Source organism: Argopecten irradians, chromosome 5, assembly GCF_041381155.1.
Source record: "Argopecten irradians isolate NY chromosome 5, Ai_NY, whole genome shotgun sequence".
Classification (NCBI taxonomy): Eukaryota; Metazoa; Mollusca; class Bivalvia; order Pectinida; family Pectinidae; genus Argopecten; species Argopecten irradians.
This window is the reverse complement of record NC_091138.1, coordinates 12539900-12559002: the sequence shown is the minus strand read 5'-3', so window position 1 is coordinate 12559002 and position 19103 is coordinate 12539900. Positions and strand designations below refer to the sequence as shown.

At 38.3% G+C, this 19103-nt stretch overlaps 1 protein-coding gene across 3 annotated transcripts; it reads left to right on the top strand.

Annotated features, from left to right (window-relative positions):
* Nucleotides 1-389: 389 nt before the first annotated feature.
* On the top strand, nt 390-18172 carry LOC138322887 (fatty acyl-CoA hydrolase precursor, medium chain-like). 3 transcript variants are annotated; one of them, XM_069267089.1, is made up of 3 exons: nt 390-636; nt 2376-3932; nt 4309-5041. In XM_069267089.1, exons 2-3 carry the CDS (start codon nt 2377-2379, stop codon nt 4481-4483), a joined length of 1731 nt encoding a protein of 576 aa, XP_069123190.1. In that variant the 5' UTR covers nt 390-636; nt 2376; the 3' UTR covers nt 4484-5041. The 3 variants fall into 3 exon arrangements, with proteins under 3 accessions (XP_069123190.1, XP_069123191.1, XP_069123192.1); XM_069267090.1 differs by lacking the exons at nt 2376-3932; nt 4309-5041 and adding exons at nt 14128-15681; nt 16341-18172 and having other exon boundaries at nt 404-636; XM_069267091.1 differs by lacking the exons at nt 390-636; nt 2376-3932; nt 4309-5041 and adding exons at nt 12856-12980; nt 14128-15681; nt 16341-18172.
* Nucleotides 18173-19103: the final 931 nt, after the last annotated feature.

Here is a 19103-nt window from a genome sequence, read left to right as displayed (position 1 = left end):
CACAGCATCCCGATTATCCTTCAGTGTGCCCCCGTAATAGTACGGTCTATCATTATGCCTTCCCCTGACATCACGAGTTTAATACAAGTTCAATATATGTGCTTTTAAAATACATTTTACGACGGTCAAGGACGAAACAGCGACCTACGTATGACGTAGCCCACAATCAGTACTGAACTGCTGATATTCTAGTATGAACTTGACATTATAGGTTTGTTTATTTTGTATCTAATTATGACGTGTGTCCGTTTTAATACCTTAATTAAACATAAGGATACTTTCCTCTTTACACGAAATACTGACAAATCGACCAACAAAGTTGTATTGGTCAATAAGTGACCACCTGCCAATACCAGAGACGTTTTACACGAAGCGGTGTAGTTGTACACTGTGTGTCGTGGAGCGAGACGTCCGTTATACGATATTTATTTTAATCTTCACATGCTCATTGTAAATTTTGTATACACTTACTTGTACAAGCCACCTATGGTCAATGATTGACAACCCACTTTAGCGAAGCCTAAGCCATGCCAATGCAAATATTATAGCCGGGACACCGAAAACATAGTCATACAACCTTTATTGTATTAACCAGAACATTCTATCTCGCCAACCTGGAGTGTTCATACAAACGAGGTACGTTGCATTAATGTATAATCTGGCTTTCGAATAATGCTTGTACTATTATTATCTCGTACTATTTTGTTATGTCCGTACTAGTGCGAAATGTAATAGCCGTGTGTAGCAGAGTCATGTACAGGCCTAAAACAATGATAAGTACGTGCACGAGAGAGGCCGATTCTGTTGTTGATACTGTTGCCTCGTTCATGACAATATTGTACTAACCTGCAGAAAACAGAAGACAACACAGAGAGAGGGCGACGCTCGACTTCAAAGTCACAAAGTCAACCACATGTACAGTGTACCGTTATTCGATTCATTCGATGTACACCAAATGACCATTACCTTCTTTTGTCTTCAGTTTGCCTTGAAATATTTCAGGGGTTGATATTAAGGCAGTGATTGTAACCCCTGGAGTATCGAGGGTGTATTGCTGCTAACCAGACGAGTAGAGGAGCCTCGAGCATGGATTATAGCAATAGCATACGTTATATCAATACGTATTTACTGATAATACTTGTTTTAAATGTGAATGGCATGTACATGTCGAGCTACCTAACATTCTAAATGTTAATATTATATATTAATCCTTTTTATTGTTGAATGTTGAATGGTATATGTTCAGCCAACTAACACAGGTTATTTTTTTCGATACGTAACATACATATGAACTGTCTATAAATATACTACCTTTTGGGAATAGGATATGTAGATGGGAGAAGTTATCGGAAACTCTCTGATTACTTCGTACCAATAAAGCTACAAAGGTAGCAGCTGAATAGAATCTGAAGCTTCGTAAGAGTGATCTCTCCCTGATTCCGCGACGACACGCGGCTAAAACCAAGTAGAAATTTTAATGTGCAAAATATATTTTCACAATTGATACCAAAACACATGGAACGAGTTTATCGCATATCGCAATGAGAAATGCTGTTCAAAATATTCGATTTTTTCATAGTAAATTAAGAGGTCAAATGTCAAAAGGTGAAAATTCTCAAGAAATTGAACATTAGAGTAGTTGAAGTTTTTGACTGAAAAACACGGGTTTATGAACTTCTGTTCAGCAAGCATTATACTAGAACGTTGATGAGTTTGCTGAAAACTTTTTTAAAACTTTGATAGCTTGATATTGATGTTTAGTTCTTAATTTGGATCTCGACATAACCTGTTGAAGATGGATTGGATGATGGGAATAGATTAGGTCATATTCAATTAATGGTATCGCGTGTCATTTGATTATCTTCTGTTTTTGCAAGTTTAAAGTAGGTTTTTAAGTTATTCAAGATTGTTTTCGAGAGAATCTCGTTTTCGAGAGAATCTCAAACAACACCTACACTGCAAGTAAGAAATTAGCCCACGTGACCCTAGGATGTAATTATCTTGAGCAGGTCATGTCGAGATCCACATGCAATCAAGCTCAAGCTATCAAATTTTCGAAAAATGAAAGTACAAAAATGTACTCAGTAAAATCTAAAATGTTCTTAACGCTAAAATATATTTATTTCACTAAGTAACTACTTCTTATTTTTTTAAATTCTCTTTTGCAATAGCTTTTTTAAACTGAAATTCACAAACCCATGTTTTGCAGGCTGCGGCATATTACCATGAGCGTCGATGTTTTGCATACAATATGCAGCTGACCATTAAATATATTGTTTAACAATGACTGGCCGTAAAAATAGCCAAGCTTTATACCCCTCCTTTTACTCACTACACAAAAGATGTAATGAATGAAGTATTTATTTTCGTTTCAGGATGAAGACGAGATCTCTGATTCTCTATGCTGTAATTCAGTCCGCCATAACAGCCTTAACATCATGTCAGTCTTTCCCGGTCGTCAGCACACCGTCCGGACCAATCAAAGGCGTGGTCGTCCCGACCCTTGGAATGGATATCGTACAGTTCAGGAATATTCCATACGCAAAACCTCCAGTAGGAAACCTCAGATTTGAGAAAACACTTCCGGTAGAACCTTGGACGGAAACACTGGATGGAACTTCCTTTGGACCTTCTTGCATACAAGACTTAACCCTTTTTGCGGAATTGTGGGCAAAGGCAGATAAGCATGAAGTTTCTGAAGACTGTTTACAATTAAATGTCTACGTCCCTACCGCTGTCTCGACTGAAGTCAAGAAGCCGGTTATGGTATGGATCCATGGTGGAGCCTTTGTGATGGGAAATAGTTGGGGATATGACCCGTCTTTCCTTGTAATGAAGGACGTCATAGTGGTCACAATTAACTACCGTCTAGGAATACTAGGCTTTCTAAATACGGAAGACAGTACACTCCCCGGCAACGTTGGACTTTGGGATGCGATTGAAGCCCTGAAGTGGGTAAATAAGAACATAGCGGCATTTGGAGGCGATCCGGAGTCTGTGACGATTTTCGGTGAATCGGCTGGAGGTTTTGCTGTGTCGTACCTGGCTATTATTCCTAGTACTGCTGGACTATTTCAACGTATCATCCCCCAAAGTGGATCTGCTGTAGGATTTGTAGGTGTTGACCGTAACCCTGCACGCTTTGCCAAATCTGCGGGGAAAACAGTAGGTTGCATAGATTCGGATAACGATGACGTTAACAACAAACTTTTGATTGAGTGTCTTAAAACGAAAAGTACTGATGAATTGCTTAAGACACAAGAAGAATCGGCTGCTTTTGATCGCGATGCATTCACTCTTGTGCCACAGCTCTGGCCTGGTATCGACGGCGAATTGATTAAGAGATTACCTCTCGACAGCTTAAATGACCCAAACAGTGAAGAATCTGTTTACTTTAGATCCCTTGATATGATGACTGGTACAACAAGCTATGAGGGAAATGCGATTCCTTTAGTAGTAGAAGGGTTTCAAGAATCTATGGAATTCAACGCTAGCGAGGGCATACCTACCTCTGTTTTATGTGATCTTGTAGCACCTACCGTGGCAAGAGAAATGTTTGAAGACGATACTATAGTGTCAGATTTGCTTTGTCAGGAATATACATCTGATGATCTAGCTCAACAATCAAGAAATATAGCCAGTTTGTTTGGGGATGCGTGGTTTGTGTCACCGGCTGTACGTCTTCTGGACTTCCATGCAAGGGGTAAGACATCCCCAAATACCTATCATTATGTGTTTTCTAAACCAGTTGATATGTCATTTGTGTATCTTCCTGAATACCCGTGGATGGAAGGAGCTGTACATGGTGCCGAGCTTTTGTACATGTTTGGTCCGACATTTTTCAATGAAATGTCAGAATCAGTTTCAACTGAAGAAGGAAGGGCATTAACTGATATTCTCGTTACTTACTGGACAAACTTCGCTAAATCAGGGTAAGTAGATGATAATTTTGTATTTCTTAAAAAAAGATGATAATCCAAATGACATGCTTACGTCTCCTGATTCCTAAGGTAACTTGTAATGAAGACAACGTGAAAATGAGAAATATGAACCAGTTGTCAATATTCAATATTTGACATTGATTGAATTTTCGTAGCACTGAATATTTTATGACACTTGATATGTTGGCTAATTAATAAACATTTGATTAAATCAGTAAATTTTCTCCTTAAACTATTTATTTGAGGTAAAGAAATGTACAAATGCGCATGACAGTCGGTCGTTGTCGCCCTAGCCAGTACGAAAATGCGACATGGCCGATATTCATTTCATTTTCTGAATGATAATATATGTAATATTTTATCAAAGGAACCCAAATGGCGACGGTCTTATTAAATGGAAGCAGTTCACAACAGAGGACCGGGACTATTTGGAACTGACAGACAAACCAGTTCCGGGTCAGAATTTGTACGGGAAGAGAATGAAGTTTCTGTTACAAGATGTACCTGACAAACTGAAGGACAGAGTAAAGACAGAACTGTAGAACGAAATATTGTCTCGACATTGTGGAGATATTTTTTATTTCTATGCATGTATGTTAGTTCATGTCTTATATGTGTGTGTTAGTCTATTACTGTCACACTGCTGGTACCTGTACATTTAATGATGCTGTGATAGACCTTCCTAATGTGAAAAAAATGTCATCCCATCGAATGCAGAAATATTGTCCCAACGAATATAGATTAAAACATTTTTCCCTAGAATGTAGAAATATTGTCCCAGCGAATATAGATTAAAACATTTTCCCCTAGAATGTAGAAATATTGTCCAAACAAATGTACAAATATTATCCTATTGGGTGTACAAATATTACCCCGTGTATACATAACTTCTTATCGGATGCATAAATATTGTTCCGTCGAATGTTTTACATCCGTATTGCATGCCAAGTAAATATTTATGACTGAACACCGGACAAGTCGAACTATTTTTTATCTTAGACAGATGTATTGGTGTTGTTTTTATTCACGTTTAATACATTATTACTGTACACACGTGTTACATCAATTCCTTGCATAATAAAGTACTTTCTGTTACTGAAGATGATTTCCTTATGCGTGGAAACACAATTGATAGGGGCACAGGTTTAAAATGCTCTGAACACCACAAAAATCATCCATTCTGAATATTGTTTTAGCTTACATTAAAGACAATTCCTTGCAGATCCTCAATTTAAACTCGCTTACTTATAAAAGTTGCACATTGGTATCCCTTAGAGATCCCACGCTCCATTTATTGTCATGCAGAACAGATGATCACCGAACTCGGCCATTTTTTATCTGTCGTCTCCGATTTGATACAAGCTCTCTGATTGACTCCTAGGAGCGAGTGGAAATGGGATACAGGGCTAAGTAAACAACCTTTCAGTATTTTTAGTACTTTTAGTAATTTTTTTTTTATTTTGCGCGTCGTAAACCTGTGATAGAGGTTTCTGGTGCACATATCATATTTTTAAGTTCGTAACAAAAAGATGTATTACCCATTCCAGAAGGGGAACGGCAACTTTTAAAAATTATGATGTTTCAATCATTATCAACACAACAAACCAAAGCACAATTTTCAGTTACGATCCCAAATATTTTTTACAGAATAGTTATAACAACAATCACGTATAGAGGCCACGGACCACATATAGAGACCATGGACCACGTATAGAGACCACGGACCAAGTATAGAGACCACGGACCACGTATAGAGATCACGGACCACGTATAGAGACCACGTATAGAGACCACGGACCACGTATAGAGATCACGGACCATATATAGAGTTTGTTTGTTTGTTTGATTAATAAACGTCCTGTTATCAGCTATGGTCATGTATGGACGGCCTCCCATGTATGCTGTGGGTTGCGCGTATGTTGTGCGAGGTGCGTGATTTGGGAGACTACGGTATATTCATATTGTGTCTTCTTGTATAGTGGAACTGTTGCCCTTTTTATAGTGCTATATCACTGAAGCATGCCGCCGAAGACACCAAGCAACACACCCCACCCAGTCACATTATACTGACAACGGGCGAACCAGTCGTCCCACTCCCTGTATGCTGAGCGCTAAGCAGGAGCAGAAACTACCACTTTTATAGACTTTGGTATTTCTCGGCTAGGGAACAGAACCCAGAGCCTTCCGCTCAACTCAAGGCCAAAAGTGAGGCGGTGCCAAGGGAGGCATTAGGAAGGCTAAAGTCAGTTAGGAAGAAGAGAAAAGATAAGATCCTGAATTTAGTCGCCTTTTACGATCGTGCAATAGGGGCAGCAGGTACAATTCTTACGCCCTACCTGCAGGACAGCATAGAGACCACGGACAACGTATCAGGGACTCTAATGGTAATGACATGATATTTTGATGTCGACTTTATATCATTATCTCGTTCAGTATTGTAGGTAAATCATTTTATTCGTATTGCGATACCATACACAATATGAAAGCAACTTCTTATCGCATGTAATGATGTTCCCTTTTTTCGAATGAAGCAGTTTTACCTCAGAACGTGCAAGATTTTTAATTTCAACAAAATTGAAGTGCCTGTTGGATCGAATTTCGGCTTACAAAAACTATTCATATATAGGCCTAGCCTGTTATCTTACCCATTTTATGTGTTTTATGTAATGAAAACGAAAACGTTAAAATGCTGATTATGGAAAGTTACTTAGCTGTTTGGTTTGTTGATGGTATTTATAACATCCTATCAACAACTAACGCCATCATAAGGATGACCCCCTGTATGCAATGTGTGGTGTGTCTCGGCCAGGGGACAGAACTAAGGCCTCCCGCAAGGGGCTAACGCTCATTGAGGCGCTGTCGAGGTGTTAGGAGAAAGAATGTCAGGAAGGAAGAAGAAAAAAGATCCCGAATTTAACCGCCTTTTACTATCATGGAATGGAGTAATCAGATAGATTATAACGCCCTACAAATATTTACAAGTGCAAACAAAGATAAGACATAAAACACTCATTGGAGTTCGTTTTGTCTACAAAAAAATTACAAGAAAAACAGAAACAAAGTAACAGAGATCTGTATTTTTTATTTTGAAAACGACTATATATATTGATTCAATGGAATGTTGCTTTTCATAACACCGTTCCGAAATCTGAAAAGCAAAACTAGTTTTTGTATACACTTTCTTCGTAATAACAAGTTATATCTTGGAAGAGAGACATGGTCCGTTGAATTTAGACTTGAAATATCAATGGATCTACAGTAGATCACAAAAAACATACCAATTTATTATAGTTTTTTAATACATGATATACCTGATATCCAGTTATTTCGCCCATGTAATAGTTTTGATATATTGTTACGTCATGACTCGACGACAGTAAGCAATGACTTGACGTCAAGATTTGATGACCATGTGATACAGGTATCTTACTGGTATTAATTTTACATGTTAGATTTTATAAATTTCGTCATGGTTAGCAAAAGTAAAAACTTTTTCGACTCGAGTACGTTTAAAATTAATCTCATATGAAATGAACAATCATTTAAGATCTTATATGTTTGTGCTAAACCTTAATCGCTGCACCTACAAAAAATGGACGTTCAAAGGGCATTCCACAAGGGTTAGAGTAAAGCGCTAAAATCTTACAATCAAAAGACATTGATAACTCTCTTTGGAAAAAAGTGTATCGCCAAGTTAGATCATTTAAAACAAAAGACAAGCATATCCAAAGACCACCAAAATATATCCAACAAGGTAAAAAGATGTCAGACCTTGTGGTATAAGCAGAAGAATGGAGATGATATGAAACTCATTTAGAAATTGATGTATAAACTTTGTGATTCAGTTACTAAAATATAAAATAAAGACTAATTCAATAAATAAATTTTACATCGATTGCGAAACAAGTTATACAGCTTATACCAATCACATTCGATGGCACGGATGGAAGTGCTCGAGGAAACCGGAGTGTCAACAGAAAACCCACGTGATCGGGTACATTGTAGGTGACCCCTGACATTTTCACATCCGTGCCGGAATTGAACCCTGGTCGGTTAGGTAAAAGGTGAGGGGCTTAACCACTACACACCCCGAAAGTAACTAGCACGGTGATTCCTAATTAAATATGCAAATCTAAAAGAGAACAATGAATAAAGTGTTATTTTGTGGGGAAAGCAACAAAGACTGGAACCTAATATGGAAAATTACGAATTTCAACGTAGACGCTGGAAGGGAAATAACAGCATCAACGTAGACGCTAGAAGAGAAATGTCAGTATCAACGTAGGCGCTAGAAGAGAAATGACAGTATCAACGTAGACGCTGGAAGGGAAATAACAGCATCAACGTAGACGCTAGAAGAGAAATGACAGTATCAACGTAGACGCTGGAAGGGAAATAACAGCATCAACATAGACGCTAGAAAAGAAATGTCAGATCCGGGGCCATTGCTGTCAGAGGAATCAGAAATAGAATTTAGTGACCATGTGTCCCGACCTGAGGAACCTAAGTCGCCTTTTAACCAGAAAAGAGCGGCCATGGAGCAAGAAGTTACGCGCATCAGATCTGCGCCATGTTATTCCCAAACCTGTAACTCTTGCACAACCTAAAAAACGACACACTGAAACATTGAGCCCAATCTTACATAAGAGCAGTGCAATGCTGCATACGAGTTGCTGATTAGCAAATCATGCATTATTTGCTGTTACTGACGACGACCTGGGTAGAACAGGTGTACCCCAACAAAAGATTAACACGGGGAGGGGGGGATGGCGCCAGACCAATAAAACAGCCAGTTAGAACGGTTCCGGGAACCTCGGTCCTGAGGTTGATAGGCAGGTCAAAGACATACTTGATCGGGGAATTATTCAGACGTCACCCAGTCACTGTAGCTCTGGCATTGTCCTAGTGAAAAGAAAGACGGAAACTTATGATTTTATGTCGACTTTAGGCAGCTGAATGCTGTCAGCATCCCTGCGTATCCACTTCCAACAAATTGACACCTGAGGATCAGCAGAAAACTGCTTTTGCAACAAAGACAAGGCTATACGAATTTATGTTCATGCCATTTGGTCTTACATCAGCTTCTGCAATATTCGAGAGACTGATGGAGACAGTGTTAGCAGGTTTACAGTGGCAGACTTGGACGACGTTATTGTGACCGGAAAGACATTTGAAGAAATGGTCGAGAATATCAGACAAGTTTTCAATCGACATCAAGAAGCTGGGCTAAAGCTTAAAGCACGCAAATGTTGTCTGTTTGCTAAGAAAGTAATTTTTCTTGGGCATAAGTTCTCGGCGGAAGGTATCTCCACCGAACCTGATATAGTGAATAAAGTGGCAGCGTGACCATTGACCGTAAACGTGAAACAGTTGGGATCATTTTTAGGATTATGTAGTTATTACAGAAAATTTGTCGGACACTTTTCTGCAATTGCAAAGAAGTCTACACAAGCTGACAGAAAAGGGGTGGAAATTTGACTGAACACCCTGGTGTCAAACAGCATTCGACAATCTAAAGAAAGTGCTAACAAGCACAAAAACTTTAGCTCATTCCGACTTTAGTAAGGAGTTCATACTCTACACAGATGCGAGGCATGCAGCAATTGGGGCTGCACTATCTCAGATAGTAGATGGTGGGGATAAACCAATAACATTTGCGGGTCGTACGTTGACCAAGGCGGAGAGGAAGTACTGTGTTACTCGAATCGAGTTACTGGCAGTTGTTAGCTTCACAGAGTACTTCAGGCATTATTTGTATGGCTGGAAATTCACTGTCAGAACAGATCACAGCTCACTCGTGTGGTTCCTGAATTTTAAAGACCCAGAGTGGCAAATGTCCAGATGGTTGCAAGTCTTAAGCTCTTATGATATGCACATCGTCCTTCGACCAACAAAGCAACATCAAAATGCAGATGGACTGAGCAGGGTTCCATGTGACCAGTGTAAATATAACCCTGACTGGGAACATAGGGTTGACGACAGAACATCGTCATGTGCGGCTAAAGCAATAAAAAGTCAAGATCCATGAAAGTCGGAGAATAAAGAGATGCAAGAGAAGACCTTGTGCGAAAGACAAAAAGAAGATGATGACCTAGGACTGATTATCAGCTCGGTCAGGCAAAAGGAAAAAGGAATGAGACCATAGGTGGCAGAAACAAAACAGTGAAATCTTTGTGGTCACAGTTCGAAACACTGCCCATCCAAGACAAGCTGTTGGGGAGGAAGACAAAGAAAAACATGGTTGAGGTTATCATACCTTGAGACGAGCGTCGCAAAGTTCTTAACCATGCCCATGAAAACAGAACAATCTATGAGTAAGGAAGACCCCTGGAAAGATCCGCCAACAGTTTTACTGGCATGGGATGCATGATGATGTCAAACGATATGTCACAAATTGCACACACACTGTGGCTAAAAGCAAGAACATGAAACAGTCAAAGAAACCACATATGCAAGTGACAGAGTCTGGCTATCCCGCGAAGCATATAGCCATGGACATGCTGTGCAAGCTGCATAAGACTGATGATGCTTTGTGGTTTGAAAAATACGGATAAGAATCCCTTCTCCTGCAGCCACTGTAATTTTGCAAAGTCAAAGCAAGCATACCTAACTCGCCATGAGAAAAGGCAACGGAATTCAGAAGATCAGAAAACTCAGTCTGAAGTAAGACAAATGTCCAGCCAGCCTGACGAGAAAGGCCTTAAGCATTAGTGCCAGTAATGATAGTGGCTCGGATAACAAATCTGATGTGTCATCACCAGAAGACTGGCAAAGGCAGGATCCGGGCCATTGCTGTAAGAGGAATCAGAAATAGAATCTAGTGACCATATGTCCTGATCTGAGGAAGACCTATGTCCCGATCTGAGGAAGAAGCAACAACCTCGACGGAAGGAACTTGCAATGATCAAGAGCCTAATGATGATTCTTTGCTTGGAAGAATCATCCGGAAGTCTACCAAACCTACGTTGCCTTTAAACCAGAAAAGAGCTGCCATGGAGCAATACAGTGCGATAAAAAGTAAGTCGTCGTTTTGTCAGTGTAGGTGTTCAGACGGACATGGCTATGAACACCACCAAGAGAATTGTCACTACAACGTATCGCTACCACGTGGTGGATTAATAACGTGTAAAGCAAACTATCGTAAATGAGACATTCTTCTACTTCAAGGCCTTTGGTGATAGCCGTGAATAGACCCATAAACATTCATATGGTTTTAAATTCAAATAAATCGATGGTCCATTAATTTTTGTGTGTTTTTCTATGATTCTTGTAATCAAGTTTTGATGATAAAGAAACGTGGAAGCTTCAACCTCGAAGTCGTTGGTAATGTAAAGAATAATAATAACACCTACCGATCAGGCATCGCTGTATATTTGTTTACAATATGTGTACGTCTGGGTTTCCTGTTCATAATCCCGGTTTGTTACACGCTAGGCTAGTAAAGTTTACGCTAGCGAGTAAAGCGTTTGCAGGACCCGGATTGACAAAGTCCGAGGGTATAAAAGCGCGCGCTGACAAACGAATTTCAGTCTTGTATCAACACTCAATCTGTGCAGATCGGAGAAGTATCAGGTATATAACGGTCTTCCCCATGATACGACAATTTCCAGTTTATACAGAGTGTTTTACAGCGGCTCGTGACCTGTGATAGGTCAGCGACAATACAATAGTCGGTAGTAGGGCAATGCTAGTAACCACTGAGTGGTTAGCGACTACACAAGTAGTCGGCGACTTCGAAGGTAACAACACTGTTGTCGTGAGTCATATGCCATTGACTAGGCCAGTAACCCCAGGGTGGTTTGTAACTACACAGGTAGTCAGCGACCACAAGGTAGTCAGAGACAACACTGTTGTTGAGAGTTACCGGCTAACAAGTCGGCGACTAGGTCAGTAACCACAGGGTGGTTAGCGACCACACGATAGTCAGCGACCACAAGGTAGACAGCGACAACACTGTTATCGAAAGTTACCGGCTAACAAGTCGACGACTAGGTCAGTAACCATAGGGTTGTTTGTAACTACACAGGTAGTCAGCGACCACAAGGTAGTCAGAGACAACACTGTTATCGAGAGTTACCGGCTAACAAGTCGACGACTAGGTCAGTAACCATAGGGTTGTTTGTAACTACACAGGTAGTCAGCGACCACAAGGTAGTCAGAGACAACACTGTTATCGAGAGTTACCGGCTAACAAGTCGGCGACTAGGTCAGTAACCACAGGGTGGTTAGCGACCACACGATAGTCAGCGACCACAAGGTAGTCAGAGACAACACTATTATCGAGAGTTACCGGCTCGGCGACTAGGTCAGTAACCACAGGGTGGTTAGCGACCACACGATAGTCAGCGACCACAAGGTAGTCAGAGACAACACTATTATCGAGAGTTACCGGCTAACAAGTCGACGACTAGGTCAGTTACCACAAGGTGGTTAGCGACTTCACGATAGTCAGCGGCTAGCGATTGTTTGCGACTTGCTAGGTCTATAACCGCAATGTGGTAAACGACTATACGGTAGTCAATGACACGGTAGTGACATGGGGTGGTCGACGACTACAGAACAGTCGGAAACATAGATTGTTTGGTTGCAATACATTATTTGTTTGTTATATACCCAATCCTTAAAGCTGACCAGGTGTCGATGGTCAGGCAGACAACTGTATATTTTAGAAATAATATCAATTGTTAATCGCTTGGAATTCAAAAGACACGTGATGCTTTACGCTACCAAATATTAGTCATATATGTATATATTTGAATCTGTAGACGAGTCACTAACCAAGATCATTTATTATAAGTGACGACCCAAGTAGAAACGTCAAATCAATACCTCACATGTTAAATTTTCAGTTGTCTAGATATCACTGATTCCGCTAATCTTCATATTTCACTACGGTCAAGGACAAAGCAACGACTCAAATATTTACACAGTTGATAGCGTACTAATCTACTGATATCAGAACATGTTGAAAGGACCGCTACAAACTCCAGCTTGAATTCTGCAGTTTTCTTTTCATCTCTATTGTTTCAACTACGACGAGTTAAGTACCATTTATTTTATTTAATGGGGTTATCTTCTTTCTTTGACATAAGACTGGCTTGTAAATTAGACTCCTTTTAATTGTATACACCGCTATATGTAGAGAAATGCCCTGAATGGCATTTACATGTTGTGACTCAAACAATTTGAACATATATTATATGTCAACGATGAGTTTTAAAATGACAACATATTCAGATAACATTTGCAACACAATTTAGCTTAATATCAAACTATATCACTTTATATTCAAGCTGGAGTATTCAGCAGAGTCTGTACATTATGTCTATACTGCTATCACAACAAAGTGAACTATCAATCTTGTGTCTATTTCGTAGAAAGCATTCCACCTTACCATCACGTCTTTTTTTCAATCATTACAGCTCTGCTTCTTGTTATTACAAATGAGGAAGCAGTTACCCGAATATATTGTGTGAATAACCGAAATGATGGTGAGACATTTTCAGATGGCTCCTATGCATTTCTGTCTAGAAGAATTTTTTTCTTCACGTCTAGTCTGCAATAGTTTTCGGTTCGGAAAAATGATATCCGTCATGTACATTCTGAATTGATCTTTGTTAGAATTTTTTTCTTCATATAAACACCACTTCCGGTCCAATAAGGGCCGTACTCTTCTTCCATGCCTTTATTATATTACTATATAATATTTCTAAAATATTTATATATATATATATATTAATTTTGGTAATTGGTCTTAAATAAATAACTCCACGTATGTTATGTGATGTCTCTATAACCTTAATGCAAAAATTAGAATATTTGATAATTGTATTTTTAGTTCACCTGAGACGAAGTCTCAAGTGACCTATTCTAATCGCCTTTTGTCCGTCGTCGTGCATCGTGCGTCGAGTGTCGTGCGTCGTCCGTCGTATGGCAATAAACAATTTGCTTTTTTGACTTCTTCTCCAAAACTACTGAACCAAATTTGTTGAAACTTTGCAGAAAACTTCCATAGCCAAAGGTCAACCAAAATTGTGAATAATATGGCCCCAGTCAGTTATAAAATCACTGACTGATTTCAAGGGCATGATGGGCTAATATATAGTGTTTATATATGTCTTTGTTTCATTCTATATCCGAACTCAGGTGACCGCTGAGGCCCATGGGCCTCTTGTTTCTATTACAGGATGGAGACGAGATCTCTGATGCTGTATGCTGTAATTCAGTCCGCCATAACAGCCTTAACATCATGTCAGTCTTTCCCGGTCGTCAGCACACCGTCCGGACCAATCAAAGGCGTGGTCGTCCCGACCCTTGGAATGGATATCGTACAGTTCAGGAATATTCCATACGCAAAACCTCCAGTAGGAAACCTCAGATTTGAGAAACCACTTCCGGTAGAACCTTGGAAGGAAACATTGGATGGAACTGCCTTTGGACCTTCATGCATACACGATCCATCCTTTTTCGCGAAGCTGTGGAAAAAAGCAGATAGGCACGATCTTTCTGAGGACTGTTTACAATTAAATGTCTATGTACCAAATGTTGTTTCGACTAAGGTTAAGAAGCCGGTAATGGTATGGATCCATGGGGGAGGCTTTGTGATGGGAAATAGTTGGGGATATGACCCGTCTTTCCTTGTAATGAAGGACGTCATAGTGGTCACAATTAACTACCGTCTAGGAATATTCGGATTTCTCAGTACGGAAGACAATACACTTCCTAGCAACTTTGGACTTTGGGATATGATTGAAGCCCTGAAGTGGGTAAATAAGAACATAGCGGCATTTGGAGGCGATCCGGAGTCTGTGACGATTTTCGGTGAATCGGCTGGAGGTTTTGCTGTGTCGTACCTTGCTATCATTCCTAGTACTGCTGGACTATTTCAACGTATCATCCCCCAAAGTGGATCTTCTGTAGGATTTGTTGCTGTCAGTCGTAATCCTGCACGCTTTGCCAAATCTGCGGGGAAAATAGTAGGTTGTATAGACGATGATGAAGATATCGACAATAGAGTTCTGATTGATTGTCTTAAAACGAAGAGTGCAGATGAATTGTTAAAAGCTCAATCTGATCCTTTTGTTTTCGATCCTGAATCATTCAGCCTTTTGCTACCAGTCTGGCCTGGTATTGACGGAGAATTGATTAAGAGATTACCTCTCGACAGCTTAAATGACCCAAACAGTGAAGAATCTGTTTACTTCAGATCATTGGACATGCTGACTGGCACTACAAGCCACGAGGGCAACGGGATCGCCCTGATTCTTTCTAGTTTTCAAGAACCAATGGAATTTAATGCTAGCGAGGGCATTCCTACTTCTGTTTTATGTGATGTTTTAGCACCAACGTTGGCCAGGGAAATGTTTGGTGACGATACTATAGTTTCGGATCTGATTTGTGGAGAATACGGCTCTGACTATCTAGAGCAGCAATCAAGAAATATAGCAAGTTTGTATGGGGATGCATTTTTTGTTGCTCCAGCGGTGCACCTTCTGGACTTTCATGCAAAGGATAAGACATCACCAAACACCTATCATTATGTGTTTTCTAAACCAGTGGATTTGTCATTTGTGAACATTCCTGAATACCCGTGGATGGAAGGAGCTGTACATGGTGCCGAGCTTCTTTACATGTTTGGTCCGACATTTTTTAATGAAATGTCAGAATCAGTTTCAACTGAAGAAGGAAGGGCATTAAGTGATATTCTCGTTACTTACTGGACAAACTTCGCTAAAACAGGGTAAGCAGTTGTTTTCCTAAAAATAATGTTGTTATGTCAATATCATTTAGAATATCTGATACTTTGACTTTCCGTAACTGAAGCACAAAGTAGAAACACGAGTTTTGTATTATGTTGATGTATACGCCTTAGTTTGTTTACGTAATTAATCCGAGTTATTTACAGTTATATCGGCAATTTTCATCACGACAGTTGTTACCATTTGACACTAGTTACCTGATGGCAGATCATGTGTGTAAACGTGTCGTACATATACATAGTGTCTTAGTATAGCGACATATATATGTTATTACTTTAACTGACATTAATACGTACTGGTTTTAAGTAAGTTATAAACTCGTATTCTTTTTAAACTTTCTTGGTGTCTTTAAAGTTACAGTCGATGAAACATACATTTACAAATATCACTAGATATATATATGGGACAGATAATTGATTTTGGTGATTTTTTCCATATTGCTTTTAGGGAATATATCGTAGGAGGGGTATGCAATTGCGGCAGAATAATTCTTGTTCGGGGGCGAATTGACATCGGGAACAAAATAAGTAATGTAGACAAATAGATTAGGATGAAACTCCAAAGGCAGTTTTTACCCAAAATATTATGTGTCTGCTTTATGATATCAATAATAATTTATTTGTACAATCTTCTGGTTCAGGAATCCCAATGGCGATGGTCTTGTTACATGGAAGCAGTTCACAACAGAGGACCGGGACTATTTGGAACTGACAGACAAACCAGTTCAGGGTCAGAATTTGTACGGGAAGAGGATGAAGTTTCTGTTACAAGATGTACCTAACAAACTGAAGGACAGAGTAAAGACGGAACTTTAAAATGAGAAAATTGTGATCATGGCAGAAGACCATATCGTACACTAACGAATCGCCGCCTCATTACCAATAAAAGCAGCATTGGACAAGGTGCGACTTCATCGATTACGTCGACCGATGTTCGTTATATGTAAAAGAGCTATTTTTAAAAGTCAAAGTTTACTGTAGTATTTAAAGGGGTAATTGTTAGGATAAAACCGTATCATTTATCAGAATGTTTGGGTTTAATTTATCATTTGAGGATACTATGTTGGGTTTTAAGTTTTGGATGACAAATTAAAACCAACATTATGCAGTGTTAATGGTTTACGTTATTATCCTAATATTCATTGGATTGTATATATTTTGTACATAACATACATGGCATCATTAGTCATATCTATCTTCCCCGTAAAACAGCATACCGTAGCTATCAGGTTTGGAAAAACTGACAAACCCACAAAACGGAATCAATACTTTATTACAAATACCATCATATACAAATAGATTATGTAAATATATCACAAATAGATAAATATTTATTTAGGCGGAAAATACAACAAATTTCATAATACAACTTATGAGGAAAGTACAACTATAAAATATATAATTATATACTGTACCAACAAACTTAGTTTGTTTCTATAAAAAAATCTTTTACAATTTCTTACCTGTTTTCTATTAGTATTCCCTTTTTTCTCCATTATGAAAATTACCTTAAAGATGCTCCACCACCGACAGAGCATAAATGACATTCATCATTTGAACAATAATTGGTATTTAATCGTGTTTATATATGTCTAATTAACGCAAAAAATATAATAAAATAATTTATTTTGCCTTTGGTTTATGCGCAATCAGTATTTCATTCCATATTGGATATAGTGACACAGAATTTTTTTCGGGATGCAATTAATTATTTTCTTTATATTTTTAACTTAAAGTAAAATTAGAAGCTCAAACTTTTCAACGGTGGTAATGGTGTAAAGTAAGTAACTTTTGTAACTGAAGAAAAAATGCTAAATCATTTGCTCCCGTTTTTTGTAGTGAAAAATACCGTTTGTCAGCGGTGGAGCATCTTTAATAGAATGACATTAAAACTATGTGGCTGATAATAATTGGATAATAAATTAAAAAATAATTTCTACTTAGTGACAACAAAATTGTTGGAATGTGATTCCTAGATACTGTTCAAATGCATATTGCCATTCTTTACCTATAAGTAGGCATTTTTTATTTTGACATGCTGCAACAAAAACTTTTTTTCCCCAAATAATCTTTAAAGTGAACAAGTTGTATTCCACCAGATGCCATTTCTTGTTAACAAAATGATGATAAAAACAGATAATCATAATCTTTTGTTTGACGCCTATGGCTATATATATGTAACTATAAATCACTGGACAGTCCACTTTTTGGTATAAGAACACATTACCATGTATTAATTATCCATAGATATATCAATGAATAAAAATGTCTACTATATATCATACTGTATTATCTAGACTTTGAACACCAATGAAGAGTATTTTATGAATAATCAAAATTGTGTAGATATGTTATTTCAAAGATCTTAACACATAGGTTTGGAAAACCCTTGTTTCTTTGGAGAGTATCAAACCAAATTGAATCTTTGGTAGATATAAATGTTTAATAAAGCATAGTAATCATAAATTGTCAATTGTCAAAAAAATAAAGTCACATGTTAAAGTATGCTGAGACAATAATGAAGGCCTAGTATGTGTTTTTGACCTTTCTAATGATTTGTCGTTTGCCCTGTTAGCCTACATATTATGGTAACTGCTAGGTGACCTGTGAGACAGTTACTATGGACACTTAATACGATGACAGAGAAATTTGGTGGTCAATACGAATACCTGGTATATATATATGTATTGTTGAGAATAAATATGTACTACCAGGTAATTTACCTCTAAATATTTGTATTACGCAACCCAGTTATCATAAGTAATTACATCCAATTTAGTAAAAGAAGAATTCCAGTCTTGCTCAAGAGTCCATATCCTCTATATACCATATTAGTGCTTTTACATAATAGTAGTGAAATTCAGAATATTTCGCTGGTGTTTTATTCGAGGATTTCAGTAAAACCGCAAAATATAGCAAAATTAAATCCCCAGCGAAATTTATCCGCTATAGAATGTCTAAAGTCTGGCATGATGACAACACTAATTAACTAATAATTGTTACTTTGGATTTCAATGTAAATGGTCTGACAAAAAAATTAAAGCTGCATAATCATTGGTGCAAAATTTGATTTCACGTATTGTTTTACAATAATGAATCTATTTCACTTAATCTGGCTCTCTTTATATTATAATCCTGCAAAATGAAGTACATGTATTCAGGATCACATGAGATTTTACTAAATAAATTGGTTTGGAATCTTTAAACCACAAATACAGAAAGTGCCTTAAATATTTCATGTAAAACATTATTGTTTAACCCTTTAGAACAACTTGCTGTAAAACATCCACCATTTTGGTGTATCAATTAAACTTGTCTTAAAACATTCTGGTGAAAATTTACAACAATAATAATACTAAAGCATCAATTTCCTTCTGAATTGAATTCACATCATCAATGTCTTA